Source organism: Phoenix dactylifera, chromosome 2 (genome assembly GCF_051530095.1).
Source record: "Phoenix dactylifera cultivar Ajwa chromosome 2, Ajwa_hap1_PhDact_Kaust_v1.1, whole genome shotgun sequence".
NCBI lineage: Eukaryota > Viridiplantae > Streptophyta > Magnoliopsida > Arecales > Arecaceae > Phoenix > Phoenix dactylifera.
This window is the reverse complement of record NC_143191.1, coordinates 35,624,712-35,646,396: the sequence shown is the minus strand read 5'-3', so window position 1 is coordinate 35,646,396 and position 21,685 is coordinate 35,624,712. Positions and strand designations below refer to the sequence as shown.

General features: G+C 42.8%; 3 protein-coding genes across 7 annotated transcripts; 1 reads left to right on the top strand and 2 right to left on the bottom strand.

Annotated features, from left to right (window-relative positions):
- The first annotated feature begins 58 nt into the window (after positions 1 to 58).
- Positions 59 to 622, top strand: LOC103701556 (histone H4-like). The gene has a single exon (XM_008783676.6). The coding sequence runs from the start codon at positions 169 to 171 to the stop codon at positions 478 to 480; it is 312 nt and encodes a 103-aa protein (XP_008781898.1). The 5' UTR covers positions 59 to 168; the 3' UTR covers positions 481 to 622.
- A 9,871-nt stretch (positions 623 to 10,493) lies between these two features.
- On the bottom strand, positions 10,494 to 20,657 carry LOC103701558 (uncharacterized). Of its 5 annotated transcripts, XM_088716178.2 has the most exons (5): positions 18,114 to 20,657; positions 16,522 to 16,597; positions 16,243 to 16,408; positions 14,112 to 14,266; positions 10,494 to 13,846 (listed from the first exon to the last, which is right to left on the bottom strand). In XM_088716178.2, exon 1 carries the CDS (start codon positions 20,276 to 20,278, stop codon positions 18,308 to 18,310), a length of 1,971 nt encoding a protein of 656 aa, XP_088572304.1. In that variant the 5' UTR covers positions 20,279 to 20,657; the 3' UTR covers positions 10,494 to 13,846; positions 14,112 to 14,266; positions 16,243 to 16,408; positions 16,522 to 16,597; positions 18,114 to 18,307. The 5 variants fall into 5 exon arrangements, with proteins under 5 accessions (XP_088572304.1, XP_008781899.1, XP_038974701.1 ...); XM_008783677.6 differs by having other exon boundaries at positions 10,494 to 14,266; XM_039118773.3 differs by lacking the exon at positions 16,522 to 16,597.
- A 149-nt stretch (positions 20,658 to 20,806) lies between these two features.
- LOC103701559 (histone H4) lies at positions 20,807 to 21,397 on the bottom strand. The gene has a single exon (XM_008783681.5). The coding sequence runs from the start codon at positions 21,312 to 21,314 to the stop codon at positions 21,003 to 21,005; it is 312 nt and encodes a 103-aa protein (XP_008781903.1). The 5' UTR covers positions 21,315 to 21,397; the 3' UTR covers positions 20,807 to 21,002.
- Positions 21,398 to 21,685: the final 288 nt, after the last annotated feature.

The window sequence follows — 21,685 nt, the reverse complement described above, 5'->3', positions numbered from 1 at the left end:
CTTCTCCCGGATCGCTGCCCCATCCCACGGCCAACGCGGGATCTATCCAAGTATAAGAAAGAGCCGAGCCTGAGAACCGACGCAGTGGGGAAAAAGCCGAGAGCGGTAAAGAGGAGGGGTCCAGGCTGAAGGAGAGAGAGAGAGAGAGAGAGAGAGAGCTCGAGGGAGATGTCGGGACGAGGCAAGGGAGGCAAGGGTTTGGGAAAAGGCGGTGCGAAGCGTCACCGCAAGGTCCTCCGGGACAACATCCAGGGCATCACCAAGCCCGCCATCCGGCGTCTCGCACGGCGTGGCGGAGTGAAGCGCATCAGCGGCCTCATCTACGAGGAGACGAGAGGCGTCCTCAAGGTCTTCCTTGAGAACGTCATCCGGGACGCCGTCACCTACACCGAGCACGCCCGCCGGAAGACCGTCACCGCCATGGACGTTGTCTGCGCTCTCAAGCGCCAGGGCCGCACCCTCTACGGCTTCGGTGGTTAGAGCCTAGGTTTTTGGGCTTGGCGTTCTTATCGTTTTTCTTTTTTCGCTTTTCAGTTTTCAGTTTTCAGTTTTCTTTTCCATCAATGTTCTTGATGCTCAAATATATTCAGTTTTATATGAAATCTTTTGGGGGTTGATGGGACTTTGCTTTCTGGTGGATGTTGTCTGATTTCTATCGGATCTTCAAACCCTATATAACCTATTTGAGGAAATGCTTGCAACATTTGGGGTGAGGTGTTGATATGGTCGGCTTGTTCCGATCTGATAAACTTGGTCATAATTTCATGTCAATTCCTCTTAAGGAGAAATTTCTCTTATCCAATTTCTTTATCATGGTATTGGTGATAACCCTCTCTCTTCCTCCGTTGCATTCAGTTAAACAATTTTATGGCAGAAAGTTGCATCCCAGCATTCTTTGGCACAAGAGATTTCCGATTGTGCATCTTCAAAAACTAAAACTTCATTTTCGGATCCCAATTTTTGCTGATCCGAAAAAGATATAAGAAATACATGAGGGGCTGGCTTGCATGGAATTTGAAAATAGATTAGCGAATACCAGGTAAAGGGAGTAATTCGAAAATAGCAGTCAACTGGCCTAGTTAAGGTGGTGATGACTGGGAGAAGAATAAGAAGCCTGATTGGAGAAGTCAACCGGGCAAGTGTCGGCAGGCGGGGAAGAGCTCCAGCGGCGCTTTCTTTCCTCCAAGAAGCTTTCAGGTGTGAGGAGGCCGGGCGGGGCCCGACTCTTCCACGAAGATGTGGGCTGACTCCTTGGGCTTCTTCTGCCTGATGGGCCGGTCCTTGGGCTTCCGAGCTTTGTGATCAGCTTTTGCGTTTTCTTGTATGAGTACAGTCAGCTATATCACTATTAAGAAAACTATAAAAAGCAAAATAAACTAAAAATTGTTGGATTTATAACCAAACTGCTAGATGACTCAATCAGTAGCTTAGTTTGCTTTTTGAAGAACGTTTTTGATTTAGATAGCTCCGCACTTTTGTAGCACCGGTTGTATGTCGTTTAGAAGTGGATGCTTTATCTCTTCTTATATGTCGTTTAGAAGCCGATGCCCTATCTCTTCTTCTTTTTTGCTTCAAGGCAATCAATCAAAATGGTTGAGTTTTCCTACAGAATAATATATATAATATATATATATATATATATATATATATAGAGAGAGAGAGAGAGAGAGAGAGAGAGAGAGAGAGAGAGAATGCCATCAAAGTCGAAGATAACATGGGTGATTCGAAAGATACGGATGAGGAGGTCGACGCCATGGCCGGATCCAATGAAGGGGTCTTCCAGAACATGGGTATGCAATCGGTCAGCTCCGATTAGGTCAACTGCCAATAGATTTCCGTAGCAGGTCCAACAACGCTATTCTGTGTTTTGATTTTCCAAGTTAAAAAAAGAAAAAAAAAACAGAAAGAAAGAATTGTGGAAGTAAAGTTACTCGTTTTTTGTTTCTTTGTGAAAAAAAAATTACACGGTTTTTTAAGAAGAAAGGTTAGTCTCCATACATTACAAAGTGCTACGCCTCTCTCGTGCAATTGCATGTGATAAAACCAGTAACACGAATAACCTTGGAAATAATCATCTTGCAAACGAAGCCTATTGTACTTTGAAATCTCGGACCAAGGGGACTCAGTGAGGTGCATGAATTCTCATGAATACCTTCCTTTGAATGAAAAATCTCTCCAATCAAGCAATATCAGATAGAGTTTGGCTGCCTTAGGTGCACAAAAAGCCTAGAAGTGTAATTATTTCTATCAAAATGAGATGGCAGTCTAAGCATTAGAAATGACTTGGATTGTGTTTGGTATTCCTGCCAGTTATCTTACAGCAATACAAGCATAAGAATGACTGTGTTTTTAATGATAAATTGTAATTGGAACTAGCAGGCAAGCAATCCTACTTGCACGGCCCATGGTGGTTGGACGATGAGAACGCAACTCTGGTCCGATCGGTGTCGGCACAGGAGGTACATGAGGCAGTCTGGGCTTTGGCTGCAGACAAGGCCCCAGGACCTAATGGGTTCTCCCGTTTTTTTCTGACAGTACTGGGGTATCATTCGGTTAGCGGTGGTAGAGGCTATTCAGCGCTTCTTCTCTCATGCGGTGATGCCGGAGGATTGGAAGGTCACCTTCATCACACTCATTCCGAAGCGTCAGGAGGCGGCGGAGCCCTGTCACTTCAGGCCCATTAGTTTGTGCACAACCTTTTACAAGGTTGTGGCAAAAATAATAGCGAGTAGGATGAAGCTCCTTTTGCCTGGCATCATTAGCCAGGAGCAGGGGGCGTTTATAGCTGGCAGAAATATTTTCCATAATATTCTGTTGGACTAGGAGATAATATGAGATCTTCAGCGAGCATCGAAACGATGTAGCTTGATGGTTATCAAGCTGGATATAGAGAGAGAGCTTATGACAGGATCAGATAGAGATTTCTTCAGCAGGCACTGAAGGCGTTCGGATTCCACAGGCGGTGGATCGGATGGGTCCTGGGGTGTGTCCGGGGGCCAAAGTTTTCTATTGGTCAACGGCACACTGTCACCTTTCTTCGAGTCCATCATGGGGCTGCGTCAGGGATGCCCTCTATCACCATATTTGTTTATTATCTGTGTTGACATTTTGTTTCATGATTTGCAGAGAGTGTGTGCCCGCCGGGAGCTGGAGGCCTATGTCCTCGCACCGGGGGCTAGTCCTCTTTCTCACTTACTTTTTGCTAACGATTGTTTTCTTCTGGCCGGGGCACGAGTTTCTGATGCACGGGTCCTTCGTAGGATAGTGGTGGGTTGCTGCGCGGCATCTGGTCAGAGAGTTAATTTCCAAAAGTCTGCTGTTCACTTCAGCCCGAGCATGGAGAGCAGGGTCAGACAGGAGATTCGAGGGATTCAACAGATACCTGAGCAGGAGGAGACATTGATCTACCTGGGAGTTCCCATCATAGGCCGCAGACTACGGGTGGTAGAGTGCTCCAGTCTGGTGCAGCAGGTACAGAGCAGGTTGGAGGGATGGAGAGCGGCCTCCCTGTCCATGATGGGGAGATTAACATTGATCAGATCGGTGTTGGGGTCCATGCCAGTATACCTCATGGCTAACATTGTGGTTTCGAAGACGACTTTGCTGAGGATCGAGCGATTGCTTCGATGCTTTTTATGGGGGTCACAAGGCGGAGGCCGCGGGGTGCATTTGGTGGCCTAGGAGCAGGTCTGCCGGCCTACCAGTGAGGGTGGTCTTGGGGTACAGTTCCTACTGGAGCGGCGCGAGGTTTTCATCGCTCAGCATGCAGCTTAGTTTCTGTTAGAGCCACACGGGTTGTGGAGTCAGGTGATGGCAGCCAGATACGGTCGAGAGGGCTCAGAGGGGGCATGGAGTGGGCGTCGAGTCTCCTTCATATGGCGCGAGATTGGGAGGTACTTGTCGATGGTGTCGGCAAACACCAGGTGGCTGATAGGCGATGGGCGGAGTATTGATGTGACTGCGGACCCATGGGTGGATATCGTTCTACTGAAGTGCTGGCCGACCATGGTCGATACTGATGCAGTGGAGGGGTTGCGGGTTTTCGATCTTCTTGCCCCAGGAGAGTCAGCGTGGGATGATGCCAGACTACGTTAGTTGTTCGGAGGACACCTAGCTGAGAGGATCTGGTCCTTTCCGGTACCAGGATGTGGGAGGCCAGATGTCAGGGTTTAGGGCACCTCTTGTCGGACTAGTGTCAGACTGGGAGACCTTTCTTGTGTTATCCAGTGGAAGCATGAGCCGGGGCAGGACTGCACTTGGATTTCCAGTGTACGTGGGCGAGGTCGGCATGGCAGTGGGCAGGGATCCCGTAGGAGGCCTGGTGTGGGAGGCTTCAGTTTCTACAGATGATACGACAGTGGTTAGCCCGCCCTTGGATATGTCAGGAGGCTATCAGAGCGACTTGCACAGCACATCAGATCTGGTTGGCAAGGAACGCCCGCACCTTCGGCGAGCTTCGGCGAGCTCAGGGTGTCACCGAGGTTTGTTGCGGAGTTTGCTCGAGTACATGCATTGGAGATCAGGCCCTCTCCAGATGGACCTTTGACAGCTCGGGACACTTGGGGTTCCCTCTCTGCTAGGGATGATGAGGAGGGATGAGGTGGCCGTCCAGGCCAAACATGTATTTAGAGAAGCCAATGGGGCGGCCGACTTGGTGGCTGCCTTTACGGCTAATCATTTAGGGTAACCCTTTGGGCGGGGTAGGGGGAGCTGCCATTGGCACTCTGCGAGTTAGTGTTTTTTGACTTGATTGGGTGTATTTGTAAACATATTGTATGAAAACCCGTTTTCAACTAACACACAAAAAAAAAAAAAAAAAAAAAAAAACAACAAACAAACAAACAAAGCCTTATGATTCAATTTGCTGCAACCATGAACCTATAAGGTTAGAACTAATTTTTTTGGTTTCAAGCTGATGCCCCCAAAACCGATGAACCCATGCCTTCCGTGGCAGAGCTGCTTGCAGTTCTTTCAGACGCGAGACAAAACAATACCTTAGGTAACCTACATCGCTTTTCATGCATTTGTAGCTACCTTCTTTCAACCTCACAGCCTTTTGAAGCTGACTTTATTTCTTTTGTCCATTTTTGTGCATATGTTCTTCCATGTCATGATGTAAGGTTAATTCTAAAATGTCTCGATGCCATGGCCGTCACCTTGCAGTCACAGTCTACTTTCCTGAAAAAAAGAAAAATTAAAGCGAATGTCGAATACTGGCACATGAATGATTTCATGTGGGAATCCTAAACGCTCGATCTTATCCCCAGAAATATATTGGCTATTCTCCCTCAAGGTTCGTGACATTATGTTATGAGCTTTGTGGAAGTCCCCAGTGCTCCCATGATAGCATCTAGGTAGAGGTCCAACACCTTCAGGTCGAAACGATGATGACCATCGGGTTGGAATTTGTACCAAGAGTCGAGAAGCGTCCGCATGATGCCTCATCGATCATGCCCGGGGCAAAGGGCACCAATATATAACATCACTTCCATGAGTGCATACACTTGGGTCAGACCGCCAGTCATTGGTTTCGGTTTTTCGTTGCCTCCCCCTTAAAAAATTTATTTTTAGTCGAAGTTTATATTCTCGGATAATTTGCTCTCATGGAACTACAGTGAAACAATCTCTATATTTGTACCAAAAAACAATCTCTATATTTGCACGGAATATAACCAATTCATAATGTTACCATCAAAATCCAAGCTCCAAGCGTAGAGCGATCGGATGAACTCCGAGCTGAAGAAGCTAGCTGGCGAGAATAGTTGGCTATGGTTGTGCTCGGATGAAGAAGCTTGTTTAGCTCTGATCATTCAACTGAAGGCCGATAAAAAATGATCTAGCCTGTCAACTCGATCCGTATTCGATTTGCCATAAGTAGGCATGGGCTAAATGAGTTTAAATCAGGTCGACATGTTTAACCTATTTAACATTCGGGTCGGCTTCGGATTTCAGACATTTGACCATTTAACCTATTTAATATTCATGTTGGATTGGATCAGATAATCTGTTTAACTCATTTAATCTGTTTAAGACCTGTTTAACATATTTAAAACCTACTTCAACTGCTTCTATCCTGTTTTATTCGATCCGCTTTAATTTACTAAGTTTGTTAAAAACTACTTAACTTATATAACCCATTTAACCTAACTTGACCTGTTTAAAAATGGGTTATGCAGGTCGGATTGGGTTACTTATTTAATAAACAGATCGAGTTCAGATCTAAATTTTGATCTGTTTAACAAACATGTCAGATCTAACTTGATGAATTTTTGATCCGATCTCATTCGGATTGCCACCCATAGAAGAAGTTCATTTACTGGAGTTTGTCTGACAGAAACTCTTCGATGCCTAAAACAATAAAGTTGAGTAAACAAAAAAAAAGTGTACATGGAGGTCTTCAATTGTTATTTGTATATGATGCAGGTCAGCATTCATTATCGAGTAAGGCGGACATGCATCTTAACTATTCGGTAACTGCTTGCACGTTGTATTCAGAGCTTAACTGTGTACGATCATGGGCCAAATTATAACCATCGCCCATTGGATAAGTTTTATTACATTTCTAATGATAGCTATGTGGTGAGTTGCTATTAGCCGGTTGGATGATGTCCACAGAGGTCGGATCCAACACATATCACATAAAACCGTTTAGCCTACCATCTAATCCAATCAACCCAATCCAAAACACTTCTAGAAGTCGCAACACATCGGATTCATTTCTAAACGGGATTCTTAAACTGGAGGTTGAACTGGAGGACTTCGAAAATAAACTATAATGACACAATAAAAGATTTGGACCGTGGAAAGCAACCGTCCTAAGCTACTTCTAGAGTTTCCCCTTTTCCGAAGGCAAAGAATGGTTCATCCTGTTCTGGACGCAGCGAGGCCGTTGACGAGGACCCTACAATGGGATGCGAAGCCCGAAGGAAGACGAGAGGAGACGGACTAACCCAAAAGGTCCGTCTCACGGTCCGCGAACACTAGTCCGTTCCACGCCAAGGACTCCTTACCTGGGAATACATGGACGTAAGTAAGATCACAAGGAAAACACATCAAAGTCATGCTCTTGTCGAATGTTTCTGCCTCCTAATTTTCTTCTTATAACTTGACTGGGAAATTGATTGCTTCCGTATAACCAAAACTTTGCATGCTACGACATGTAAATGATGCGGTTATTTTTTATTGTTTGCAAAAATATCAGTTTTATCTATCTGATCGAGTTCGATTATGTTTTATTGAAAGCTGCTAGCCTAAAAGATGGTTACATTCTTTGCATGTATCCCGCACCAAATTAAAGTCGAAGAAATCATGCTATAGGTGCATTAAAAATTGGCATGCATAACATGCACATCACTTCTACGAAGCCATCTTAGCCCAATTACAAATTCACTTATTCCAATAGTTCATAGTCGAAAATCAAGTCCAGGTATAAAGATATGAAAAGGCTAATTAGGATACACTATCTCGATTTCCTTGTATTTGCTACAAGCAATAAACAAGATCTTTCCGCCGTAAGATAAAGTGATATATAAGCATGTAGAAGAGCTTCTACATAGATTGCTAACATTGCATAATTTAATCTGTTATATATAGCTTGCGAGCCTGAACTCTCCATTTCACAGAGTAGTTGCTTACAATTTTTTAAGTTTAAAATTTTGCTATGAACGACATATACGAGACAATAAGCATCAACTAAAGTTTTTTTTTTTTTTTTTATGACAAGGGAGGCAAACAGCCACCGGGCCTTTATTGTAAAATCCGAGCAAACAAATTACATGAATATAAAAGAGAGCACCTCTGGGATCTGAGTTACAATAAAGAGAGGCTGTTAGCAAAAATAGAGTAGGTTTGGCTCAAAAAGAAAGAGAGAAGCAGCCACAGGGCATTGTTGGTGTTGAAAGCTTCTTAGGAGAGAAGAAAGCAGGAACCACACAGCTAATTTTCTGGAACCAAGTTGAATCTTTTATTGATGAACTAAAAAGAGACCAAGATCTGCCGACCTATGCAGCTTATCATATTCTATAGCTGCTCTACTGACTAAATTTTTAAGTATTCTATTTTTAATTTTTAACAATATATTTATATTACAATGATGTAACTTTTCTGATTTATATAATATAAAAAAAAGACAAAAGTCATTTATGTTGGCCTCCAAAGGCACCCTCCTCCTTAGTATATACGTAAGCAGTCGCCGCGTTAAGCGGACCAAGCCATAACTTCGAGAAGCGAAGGCCAGCGGCTTCGCTCTTTCCATCGTCTTTTACCCCCGTCTCGCTCCCTCCATTTATTTTCTCTCTTCTAGAACCGAAGAAAAGTAAAACTTCTCTCTTTCTGATATACCCCCCCTTCCCCAATATAAATTCCGGGCCTCGACGACGAAGTACACTCACCCACCGATCCCCACGAATCCGACGGCGACGAGTCCACCCTCTCCCTCTCCGACCTCCCAATGAACAGTCCACACTTCTCCGACGCCCGGAACTCTCCCACCGGCCGCTGCTCCGCCCCTCCGCGAACCGACCTCTTTGAATTCTTCTTCCACGGCCCCCGTTCCCCGGTGGAGATGTGTACCGCCGACGACGTATTCCTCCAAGGAAAGCTCCTTCCTTTCGGAGCGGCGCCACCTCGTCCGCCCAAGAAAGATGAAATCTACAAGCCTAGAAGCCTCCCCCGCGACCAATGGCAGCAGGAGGCCGCCACAGGGTACCGGAGGCTGAGGAAGGCGCCGGAGTCCGACCTCAGAGTCCCACCGCCACCCCAGACGCCGAGGACGCGTTCGAGGTGGTACCTATTCGTGCTCGGGTCGGTGAGAGTGCCGGCGGCGATGGAGATAAAGGACATCAGGAGTCGGCAGAGGCGGCGGTGCCCGGCGGGGGTGCCTGAGGATTCCGGGCGGTGGAGCCGCCAAGGGAGCAAGTCGTGGAAATTGCTCCGGTCGCTGAGCTGCAACGGGGTGGAGAGCGCCGTCGCGGCGGCGCCGCCGAGCTTCGTCTCGCACGTGTGAGGGCCAGAGCCTGTATATCCCATCACTGGCTTGAACTGGGAATTCTGGTGAGAATTCGGTGGGCATTTTCTTTGCCCAATTTGTTTTATAAGAATTTAAATCGCATTCGAGGAAAGGCGGCGTACTTTATCGAGTTGGAGGTCACGGTATTGTATTCATGGCGGCACTTTGGCAATGTCTACTTTGGGATATACCGTGAACTAATAATGAGACGGAGTGCAGCACTTTGGATATGCAGTAGAATAAAGCTTGAGTCTGTGCACATCTAGAAATTGAATTTTAGTGAAAAAGAGTAAATTAAGCAGAGCTAGATGAGTTAAGATATTTTTGAAGGTTTTATTCCTTTTAGGAAAAATGCTATCTTGAGATGATGTCTTTCTAGCTTTTTAATAAATATAGACTTGATTTACGAGCATTAAAAATGAATTTTGCATTCTTTTCAGTTCTTCATGTTAGAGAAATGGTGGGGCACCATCACTCGGTCAGCAATAGCCCTTTCTTTGTAGAGCAAGATTTCAATAGTTGCTAGTATGCCCGTATTGATAAAAAAATATTATTTAGATATTGTTATGGGATAAGTGGATGAAAATGATGATATTTTATAAAATTAGAGAAGTTTGCGCTTTAAATCGATGTTATTCTATAATAATACTATGTATTATATTATATATTGGAATATTATACTACGATATTACATTATACATTCTATTATAATATTAATATTATGTAGATTACATTTTAAAAAATTATACTAATATTTAACGTTATATGATACTATTGCAATAATTCTATAGAATAATATTGCTTAATATTATAATATATATTATTGGTGGCCTAAATTGTAATTTTATCTAATAATAGAGAGAGTAAGAGAGGGATTTAAACCAGGTCATACCGAATTCAAACTTATACTATGGAATCCTAGGTATAAACTGTACCTGGTACAAGCGTAATTACGAGAGTTTGACCAGATAAACTGGATAAAATTATGTACCTGATAGCTGAAGGTGTTTGGGAGCTATCCATCCTCAAGGTAGACTGGGATAAACTTATACTGTTTATCTTATACTATAAAATCCTAGGTATAAACTGTACCTAGTATAAGTGACACTTACAATTCATTAATTTGCTTGGATAGGCCCATAGGTTGTACAACGGAAGATAGAAAAAGAAGCCATATCACCACTTAAAACAAAACTCTGCTCATGAAACTATCCCAACAAGCCAAATAAATTCTCCCTCACCACGCAAGCAAGCGTTTCTCTGACATACACTACTTTCTTATAGCGTGAATCTCAAATAAGTAAGGGAGCTGAAACATCTTCGAAGCTAGGCACTGTAACAGCAAAGGGACAAAAGTAAAAGTTGAGACAGGAGTTGACTAATGAATAATACGACTTTTGACCATCGCCACTGCTTTTGACTTATTCAATCAAAGTCTCCACGATGTCAAATGCAAATTTTATCACTTTTAAGGGAAAAGAAAGAAAATCCAATTAAGAAAGCTGGTTCATGAACAAGTTTCTGGCAATTAAGATTAAGAAATAGATGCACCAACCTAGACAAGAAAAGCCTGCTACTAGGAACATGATTTATTCACCATTAAACCATGAACAATACCACTACTAGGCCATGATCAGATGAAATGGAACCCGTTTCTTCTTTCTTTCCTGCTTTGCTTTTTGGCAAACTGGACTGATAATCCCTTTTTGTTGCACAACTTATACAACGAAATTTCAGAGGCTTTGGTTAGCTCATGGAGTTATCAGATGAGAAGAAGAAAAGATTTTTCAGAGAAGCAAACAGCATTTCAATTCTAACAATCAGACTTAATCCCACAACCCTAAAACATGAATTAAGGAATCGACCAGCACTAAGACGTTTGAGACTGGAAAGAAGCAGGATAGAGAAAAGATTGAGAGGCTGTGAAATGGGGTATACTGGTACAAATTGGGGGAGATGGAGCTTGGATTCCCTTTTATAAATTATAATAGATATACGCTGGCTCTTTTGCCGGCGTTCTGATGAGGTGGCAATTAGAGATGTGCACGGTTCGGTTTGGAGCTATTTTTAGAACCCAACCGGCTTAAACGAGTTTCCAAAAGCTGAAACCGAACCGATCTACTAAAATAATCAGTTCAAACCGATCCTAAATATTCGGTTTGGGTTGGTTTATCAAGTTGATGTTCAATAGATTGGGCCATATGAAATGGGTTAATTTTAAAAATAAAAATTCTGTTTATATAGAATTGATGTTCAATCTGCTGAAATACATGAGCCAGACCAAGTCTAAACATATAAAAAAATAAAAAACTTAAAATATATATATGTACATATGAGGCAGGTCAGCTTGGGTTAATTTAAATATATATATTTATATATGCATATAGGTCGGATCAGATCGGATCAATTTGAATGTATATACTAATATATACATATAGGTTGGATTTGGTCAGGTCGAGTCAGTTCGAACATATATACTTAAATATACAAATGGTTTGGATTGAATAAGTTTGAATTGGTTTTCTGAACATTCAAACCAGAAACAAACTAAATTTTTCCAATTCAAAATCTTCTGGAACGAACGGCAAGCTGAATTAATAAAAAAAGAAAACAATAGAAACCAAGCTGAAGAGATGGTTCGGATCATACTCGCGATTTGACCGGTTACGTTGCGCACCCAAGTGGCGGTGCGTGAGACGCGTTTGGTTGTGCTTCTGGCCCTCAGATTAACGTATCTCTAATCTCAGTGGCTTTGGCTTCAAAGAGAGCGAGCGGCCGGAGATACTTCCCCTAGTGAGCACTTCACTTTAAACTCACTCCAATAGTGCAATTCTTTGGTTCCATCTGAGAGCAGCTTTCACGTTCACAGTTCGCCGGATTGATCGAGAGTTTGACTGAGAATAGATCTGGGAACCAGCAACATTCATTCTAACAGTTATGATGGTTTCAGAGCGTATCCACCATAAGAGGATCAACGTTTTACTGAAATTGCTTCGCTTCTCGAATTCTTTTAGTTTTCTTTACTCTGCTAAATTGAGAATTTGGGCTTACATATTTTGTAAATTGAGTCTTTAAGCTAACGTCCTCCAATTGCTCACAGTTTCGCATAAGGCTTAAAATGTTATCCACACCTGCACTCAGTAAGTTCTATCAATACTTAACACCATCAGTGCCAGCCGATCTACCACAGGATCTGCTATTTGCCAAATGAGTACCTTGAAAGTTTTAACTTAATCAAATCATGCATGTCATCCATCATCAGTAGGTCAGATGTCTGATAGTACTTGAGCCTGATGAGATCCACCACACTAAGTAAACATCCAAAGCTATCAATGCACATTTTCCCAATCCTTGAGAAATAGCCTTAACTCATAGCAAATACTTTCGTATCATCAATGCCTTTACCATGCTTCACTTTGCAGCCATAGCTTTTGATCTTTGAGAGTACAAAGCAATACATTCCATAGATCCTCCAAAAACAGTCCCATCAATGTAATTCTCTTAAGCCAGTCCTCTTGGTTGATGCTGCATCTTCTTATTTGCAATATGAAACTTATGATCAAGTGACTCTAATCTTGTAAACATGACCCTAGAAATGTATTATACAGCAAACTCCTTTCTTTTGATGTTGATTAAGTAGTGGATAAGGAAAAGTTATTGGTTTAACCACCCAAAAAGTAATAGATAAAATTATTTGATCAAAGGCTCCAAAGATATTAAGCAAAACAAAGTTAAACATTAAAAGCTTTTTGTTCTCTTCACTTTATGTTCTTACATTTTCTGCAATTTATCCCACCAAACTGGGAACATCAATCAAACAGTGGATAACTTTTAACAGCTAGTTAGCTGGTTAGGGGGTGGTTACAGATGATTAAATCTACCTACTCCTTGGTTAGCTATTCAGTGTCCAAACACAGCCTAATTGCTTAAAAGACATATAGCGGAATTATTTACAGATTGATCTGAAGAAACCCCCTCTCCAGGCGAATCTGATTTTCTATTGCTTCTGTGGCAGAATTAGTCTTGGAAATTAGCAGATAGGATATATCTGTAGAAAAGCTAAATTTGAATGAATGGATATGATGTTTTGCTTTAATTTACACAATAATTCAGCTTTCAGGTTAAAAATTTGAACTCTATGCATAAGCAAAGGATAGATTAGGTGACAAAAAAAATGCTTACATAGGAGTAGACAAAATATATTGCTGAATAAAGAATATAAGAAACTTATCCATTAAAAAAAAAAAAGTGCTGCATCAGTAGTGTTTTTTTTTGTTGGGGAGACAAATGATTAAATGTCCCTACGCATATTACTCTTGGTGCCAAGTTGGAGAAAACTTCTGATGATGTTAGTTTGATCCAATATGCTTTTCTTTAAATTGGGACTATACACATTCAATAATGGAGGTGGAACTGAAAATTCAATTATAGAATGTCTTACAATATCACAGAACACCATGTTAATCTGGAAAGCAGATGGAAAATGTTGCATTCAACTCTGTTAGGAAAATGTATCACCAAGCCAAACCCTATAAAGAACACCATACTTACCTTCAGCCTGTGAGAGTGGGCAAAAAAGCTCCCATCAAGTAGTTCGCTTAAGGGTTCACAGTCGGCTTACCAACAAAGGGTCGTATTAAAGTTGCTGCTTTAAGAGAATCTCATGAAAAACAAATGATGTTGGAATTCTATCTACCAATATTTGACAGTCCAGTAGGTCCACACTCGTCATCAGCACAAGCATTCATTTGTTCCGGACCAAGGTTATCTATTGTTAACAAGTCATTTTTCACATGAAATCAACAGAGTCTTCAGTTTATTCTCCATTCGTGCTCATACCTGCTAGACAAGTCATCAACCAGAAATCATGGTTATATCACATGGAGACACTCCCCTGATCATTCCTATTGACAATTTATACAGAGAAATTCTTTTTACTTCTTGTTTCATATAACCATATAATCAATGAACATGTTTTGCCGAGCCAAATTGCTTGCTCTCTAAGACCTAAAAAGCTCAACCAAAGGCGAAGATAGAAATTACAGTCATCAAATCAACGTCATGGATAGAAGTTACAGTCATGGTCAAGCTATCAAGCTAGTACCTGCTGACTTGGAAGTTGCCTTTGCTCGTGTTCCCGCTGGCTGGCCAAAATCAGAATCGTTTCCTAGCCTCAAAGGCTCTGGAAGAGGTGGCTGGCCTTCCATCAAATCAATGTCATCCATAAAAGAGAATCATTTTTATCTTAAGATGGAGGTCCTTCAAAAAAAAAAAGATCACTCATCACTATCATCCACATTTATCCGATTGCTTCATAACAGAATACCTTTCCAGTTCTTGGTTTTTACATCTCTAACCTTATGAGTGTTGCTCCATTCTTGATCAGAATAATGATATTTACATAAATGCATATTATGTGCAGCGTTTTAGTCAATTATTATACTCAAATGTCAACAACAGAGGTATAACCTATTGTCCAACTACATCTTCCCAAACTTGCAGCGCTTGTTTCAAGATTTTCATGGAATGAAAGCCAAAAATCATCTACCTAAAGATTATTTTCCCCCTAGGTTTCAATAGTTATAGGCAGAGTTCATGCATAAGTTCCTGGACTATTGCAAGAATTCAGCCTCTATTCACTAGCTTTTACCAATATTGGTTCAGATCTAAGGACTTGTTTGGTTCGCAGGAAGAGAAGGGGGAAAGTGTGGTCAACGAAAAAATAGAGAAGTGTCTCATATTTGGTTGGAGTTTTCAAAGAAAAGAGATGGAAAACTAGCTTTCTCATGGAAATTAGATTCCCACATTTTATGAAAAAAAAAGAAACATGCAGGATATGGGAAAGTCCAATTTCCATTGGTTAGAAATTGGGGTATTTTTTGGGCCAAAAGTACCCTTAAGCTTTTAGATAAAATGGGATAAGGCTTTTCCCTTTATTAAGTGCATAATAGGTCTTTACACGACTTTCCTAAGAAAATAGATGCTCAGCCAAACATAAACCAGTTTGAAATGTGCCACTTTTCAATGGTCAACCAAACATACAAAACTCACTTTTCAAAGCATCATATACTCATCCATCAGCTTCTCCAAAAAAATATTCCGATGAAGAAAAATTCTTCTCATAAACCAAACAAGTCCAAAGGGTTTTGTGCATCTTCACAAAAAAGTTTTTGATCGTTTAAGTAAAATTGAACTCTTGCTACTTGAATTAGTTGATAACGCCCAATAAGACATTCTCTTCAGTTCTCTAACACCTAACACCATCTGAATTAAATTTCTTCAAGAAGTGCTGTGTATGTGAGGGCAATGCAGGATTTTTACTTGCTAATAGTAAGAAATATAAGAGGTGTCACTGCACATTTCTAGAAATTTTGATGGTATATTCCTCAACATGAGCAACAAATGCATTAAAATCCAAATTGTTAAAAAATTGTATGCAAGATATCTGACATTCTTCAATCATTATTCAATAATACAGCAAACATATGGATTCACATGTTAAAGTATCTCTTTAATTTAATTTTGATGCCAACTGTAGTTCCCCATATCTGAGGAACTACTGTAACCAATAACATAGAATCCAACAAAACCATTGCTATTTTAGGTTTCATATCTGAACTCACTCATTACCAAAGATACCTTGGTTAAAAACTAGCACAGAGTCAGAGGGTTGATGTCAGTTCGACAGCTGGCCATAAAATGTTCTCAAACTCTACAGGCCGAGAGATGAATCTTAAAACCAATCTTATGAAGATAGAACCATTTAGTTAGTCGAGGTATAGGCACCAACATTGCCAATAAATACTTGGAGAAGTCCCTACATTTTGAGAAGATATGTATAATGACCGAACTGGCTATGGAAAGTTGGAGGTTTGATTAGTGTTAAAGGAAACCTTAAGTTGATTCTACCATATACAAATCAACAGATGAGTTAATCAATACTCAAAAATAATGAAAATTGGAGTAAAAAAAAAATGCAGGAATAACTTTTAGAAACTGATATGTAATGCCACTCTGAAGGAAATATATAAGAAAATACAACAGTCTAAAAGTTGGTTGTCTCGAAGAAGATGAACACATATAAGCATTTACAAACTTGTAAAGTATCACTAAAAATGTATTATACAAATATTAGCAATCACCTATCAAAAAATAACCTAACTCAAAATCCTTTTAGAAGCACAAATATGATTATAGCAAGGCAATGGTCAAATTAGAAAAAGTGAATCTCTTACCCATCAGGGAGGAGATGATTATTCAATCACCTTTTGACAATTCCTGATGTTGAAATATTGTAGCTACAACTTCCTGAAGCACTGCCTGGTTCTGTAAAAAGACCGTAAAGGAGGCTTCCAGAAAGCAGATAATGTTGGATTAACATCAAAAACTCCACACATCTCCCTGAAAAATAGAATATTTATTCAGCAATATAGACGTAATATAATATTTCTTTTAAATTTTTGACGACATAAAAAGAAAAAGAACTCAATTTCTACATTGATAACAATTCTTACACAAAATCTGTCAAACCAAATTCTGGCATATTTGAGATTCCTCATCCTTTCAAAGTCAAAGGGAAATTGATAATACCTAAGGAAGGGAAGAACATTCAGAAATTTGTGGGTTGGTCAGAAAGGAAGAGAAAAGTGCAGTATAGATGCTCAAGAAGGATTTGTGCTTCCACTCCAAATATAGTTGGACCATAAGTATTAGTAACATAATAACTGAATGTATTTTAGAAGATATTCATCCTGAAAAAGCACTAGGTGAACTAAAAAAAATAAAAGCCAAATAAAAATGCAAACTAAAATCGTTTTACATGTAGTTGTTAAATACATAAAAGATAAAAGCTGCCTTCTATATTATGTAGAGTTGGCATTGCATAAATTGTTACTTTTGGCAACTTTAGAGACAAGTTGATGATCGCATAAGCTGCTGTGTTAGCAATATTTCATAGAGAGTTCCTAACAATGCAAATTTCAATAACAGTATGGAGCGTTAAATGCAGGCAGTGACACTCTTCTAACATGAGGTTGTCCCTCCATCATTAAAAATCAATCAAGTAAAAAAGAACAAGCAGCAAAGAGTCCATCAATTTGTAGGGATAACTGCAGACCTTCAACTTAGGTGTATTCAAGTTGGTGGCAGGGTAATCATATTTAAAAAACCCAAAACTTAAACTGAATTATAGACTGTTTTCATGGCCTAATATCTGCATATTTTCCATCAGAGCGAGGGGTCATATGTTTTTAACAGGCTTAAAATCATTATTAAGCATCTTCAAGATTTTGAAGATGGACATAAGCACAAACCAGCAAACATAACATGCTCAAGTGTCTCCCTGGATATCCCAGAAACAAGTGAATTCTTATAGACATCATTCTTTCCAATATACCAGAAACCAAGTTTACTGCAACCATATATACAAGGCTTATAACTAGAAACGTTACAACAATAGTGGCCTCCAACAAAAAGAAATAGATACATATACCATTATGGTCAAAAATTGTCTCCAAAGCCATCCCTGGTTTGACATAAATATGAAATGAATGCATTTTAAAATTGCTCGTATGTTTTGGAAGCTGGAATTCGTAATCAGTAATATAATTTTGACATTGATCTTCATAAAAGACATACTTGAGGAGTGTCCTGACTCTCATGAAAGAGGACAGTTTATGATAAAATGGAAACAACAGAATAGAAGGGAATTGCCTCAATTATTCACCCTGCAGACATCAACAACTACTTGTCTCTTTGAGTGAAAGTGCTAATGGTGGCTAATATATCCCAAAACACTATCCTAGAATATGACATCCTATGATAAAGGAACACAACCTCTGAAATACTGAACATAAGTTGATGCAAGAACATATAAATAACAGGAACATGCAATTTTCATTTTCTAAATCATACATATTCATATTTACCGCATCCATACCAAATTGTCAACTCTCACATCTCAAACAGAAACCCCCCTCGGTGCACACACAGAACTTACTAATCCACGATCAACTCCATTATACGAAAACACTATCTGGATAAATAATTGCTCACAGAGAGAGCTAAATCAACGCAAAGAGAAACACCAGAAACAAGAAAAGCTTACCAGAAAACAAAATGATTCATATCATCTGCACTAGTTCCAAGATTATCACATTCGCTACCACAAATTCTCTAAAAGCTTCAAAAAATCTTGGCTGAAAGAATTGAATCGATGGTCCTCCCAATATCAACCACTGTGAATGCTCTATTTGCTCATAGAATGACAAATAGCAACCTTTCATTTCCCACCCAGGTCATTCAAGTATACAAATAACTCCCACTCTCAAACCTATGGCTAACCACATTGAAGTGTGCAATGCCGTCAGATACTGGCTGAAGAGATACACCGGACAATGTGGTAGGCCCTTGAGCAGAAAATTTCACCATACCTACAACTTCAAGCTCGCCATCTGCTGAGTCTTGATCGACAGGCATTCGTGCCCTCAGCTTGCCTGGTGGACCATTCAGAGGAACATCAGGAACGTGCCACCTCAGCACTCTTTCCCCTCGATCTAAAACTGCCTTTGGTGAAACATTAAGCAGTGTCGGATCGACAGGTAGCTTTACAATGAATGTCACGTTGCTCAATGGTGCCGGCAATGCTGGGTTGGAGGCATACTGTATCATCACCGAAAGCAGGGTGCCACTGTGCCGCTTCACTAGACGTACCCTCAGGGGCAGAGGAGTGAACCGGGGTTGTAAACTATATTTGAGTATTGGAATGGGCTCTTCCATTGGAGGAGTCCTAACGTGGAACGTTCCATTCTCTAGGCTACCGACACGAGAACTCTGCAGCACAGCCCTCTTGATTCCGGACGTGCCCTCGAGACGGAAAGAAAACTCCGTTTCCTTTCCGGCAGCCTTCTTCGGAGGCAATGTTCGCAAAAAGACGGTGCCTTTCAAGCCTACACGGGCAAGCAAAGACTCCCTAAGTTCGCCATTGATCTCTTCATGGATGTACATCTCTGGATCTGTCATCTCCTGAGTCTTTGTTACCAAGAGATTCTCCAGAGGGGTGCCCGCTCCAGCTGCAGCGGTAGGCTCTGCTGTGGTGCTCTGGCTGGTAGCGAGCAACTCAAGACCACTCAATCCCTGGGGCTTGGGAGCTTTCTTGGTGGTCGTTACGAACTCAGAGGCATCAAGACCACCTCCAAATGGCGCATCGCCACCGATACCTTCGAATGCCTCCGAGAGGGAGGCTTCCTCATTGCCGAACTCTATCCCACCATATTCCCCTTCGAACCCTTCAACTCCGATGAAGGTGGGTTTCGTGGCTTCGGCCGGAGGGAGCGTCGTAACCTCGAGCCCGGCGAGGGCCGCCGTGGGATCCGCCGCAGCGGAAGCCGTATCCTTGCTCTTTTTGAACTCTCCTACCAGGGCCTCCTCCGGCTTGTTGATCTTCTCGCTGGCGGCGAACGGATCCTTCTCCTCTGGGACCTCCTCGGCCTGGTCCTTCTGCGGCTCGTCGGCAGGGAGGGAGGCGGCGACAGGGGCGATGGTCGCGGCGACCTCGTCCCCGGCGGCGAGGGTCTCCGGCGGGAGCTCGAATAAAGCCTCGGAGAAGGAGTCGAGGTTGGCACGGCGCTCGAGGGAGAGGGCCTCGGCGCCGCCGGACCAGCTATCGGCGCCGCGGACGCGGTTCTCGGCGTCGATGGCGGTGTGGACCATCTTGGCGATGCTGTCACCGTGGATGGAGGAGAGGATGGTGGCGAGGCGGACGCTTCCGACGCCACGAAGGACGATGTCAAGGGCCATGTAGATCTCGGGGTACTTACGATGGAGCTTCTCGGGGGTGACATCGACGCCGCGGCAGGCGGCGACGACAACGCTGACGGCCTGGTTGACGGTATTGATGCACTCGAAGATGTTGTTGGTGCGGCCGCGGTCGGAGTCGCGGTCGATGGTGGTGATGCCAAGGATGTAGATGGTGTTGACGAGGCGGTAGACGACGCGGTACTTGCTCTCGACGCCAACCACGACCTGGCCGCTGGAGGCGGCAAGGGGGTCGTCACCGAGGGCAGAGTCGAGGTCGTCGGGAGCGGTGTGGGACGCGGCCGCCGCCGCGGCTGGCTGCTGCTTGTGGGGGCCGGCGACGGCCGCGAAAGCGAGGCGTGTCTGCCGGAAGGCAGCGAGGGCGGCGAGGGCGCGAGCCGGGGGGAACCACTCGCGCGTCTGGAGGAGGATGTCGGCGCCGTTGGCGGGCTGGAGGGAGAGGGCGAGGCACGACATCGCCGATGCTACTAATATTTGGAACTCGGATATCAAGACCAAGATCTAAGAGCGAATTTTCCGCTGTCTTCCCTGTAATGTTTTCTGCGATCGAGATATGGCAAAGGCTATGATATTGGCTTTGGGGCATTCGGTCGCAGCCGGACCAATCTTGGCTTTCCCTCTGCTTCCGCTTGGATCCGAGAATCGAGAAGGTTTCTAATCTTGTCGCGAAACGCAAGGGGAAAGGGGGAGTTCTGATGCACCGGAGGAATAGTTTAAACTTAACAAATGGTGGGGAAGGGCATATAAAAATTTCCATGCGGACACCGATCAAACGAACGGCCATCAACCATCTGATAAGGTTTAAACCTATCATTCATAATCGGAATTCAATTACGAGACGTTTTAAAAATAGCAGCATGGTAATTCTTATCATTATTAAACACAGTTCCTTTCTCCAAGGAACCCGGAATTAGGCAAAAACTCCGTCCAAATAACAATTGGGCCTCCAACGAGTTAGAGAGCATGAGGAGAAACCACAAGATATTTGAGGACAATAATTGCTTGCTACCATTAACAATTCCAGAAGATTACATCACCTGAAACCCTAATTCAAGGGCAATCATTCAATTATCCCACAAGAACATGCCATCTCAAGCACACCCTAGCCGCTAATTACAAAGCACAAAAACCCTAATCTAAACTACTAGAATTTTACATGCCAGAAAGCGGCTCCTAAACCCTAGCCGCCGAAGCCGTAGAGGGTGCGGCCCTGGCGCTTGAGGGCGTAGACGACGTCCATGGCGGTGACGGTCTTCCGGCGGGCGTGCTCGGTGTAGGTGACGGCGTCCCGGATGACGTTCTCGAGGAAGATCTTGAGGACGCCTCTCGTCTCCTCGTAGATGAGGCCGCTGATGCGCTTCACTCCGCCGCGCCGTGCGAGACGCCGGATGGCGGGCTTGGTGATGCCCTGGATGTTGTCCCGGAGGACCTTGCGGTGGCGCTTCGCACCGCCCTTCCCCAAACCCTTGCCTCCCTTTCCACGTCCCGACATCTTCTTAGAGCTCTCTCGCTCCCTCTCTCTCTTTTTAGCGATTCGAGGATCCCCTCGGTCCAGGTTTCCTAGCGCCCGGATCTCGGTCCTTTTATAGTTTCTTAGCTCTCGCCTTGGCGGTTGGATTGGAGCGCAATCCGCGAGAAGCATTTGTTTTCGTTGCTGACCGTCCGATTAGACGATCTCGCATGTTATTGGTCGAGGAACGAGATGGTGGATTCAAGTCCTAACGGACTCAGGAGTAATGGAAGAGGAGCCCGCATGCCTGCTACGTACAAGTGCTCGTATACAGTGGTTTGGTATCCCCATTGGCCACCTATACAGTGATTGGATAACCTAGACTAATATATTCCAACATATTGGCTGTCGAA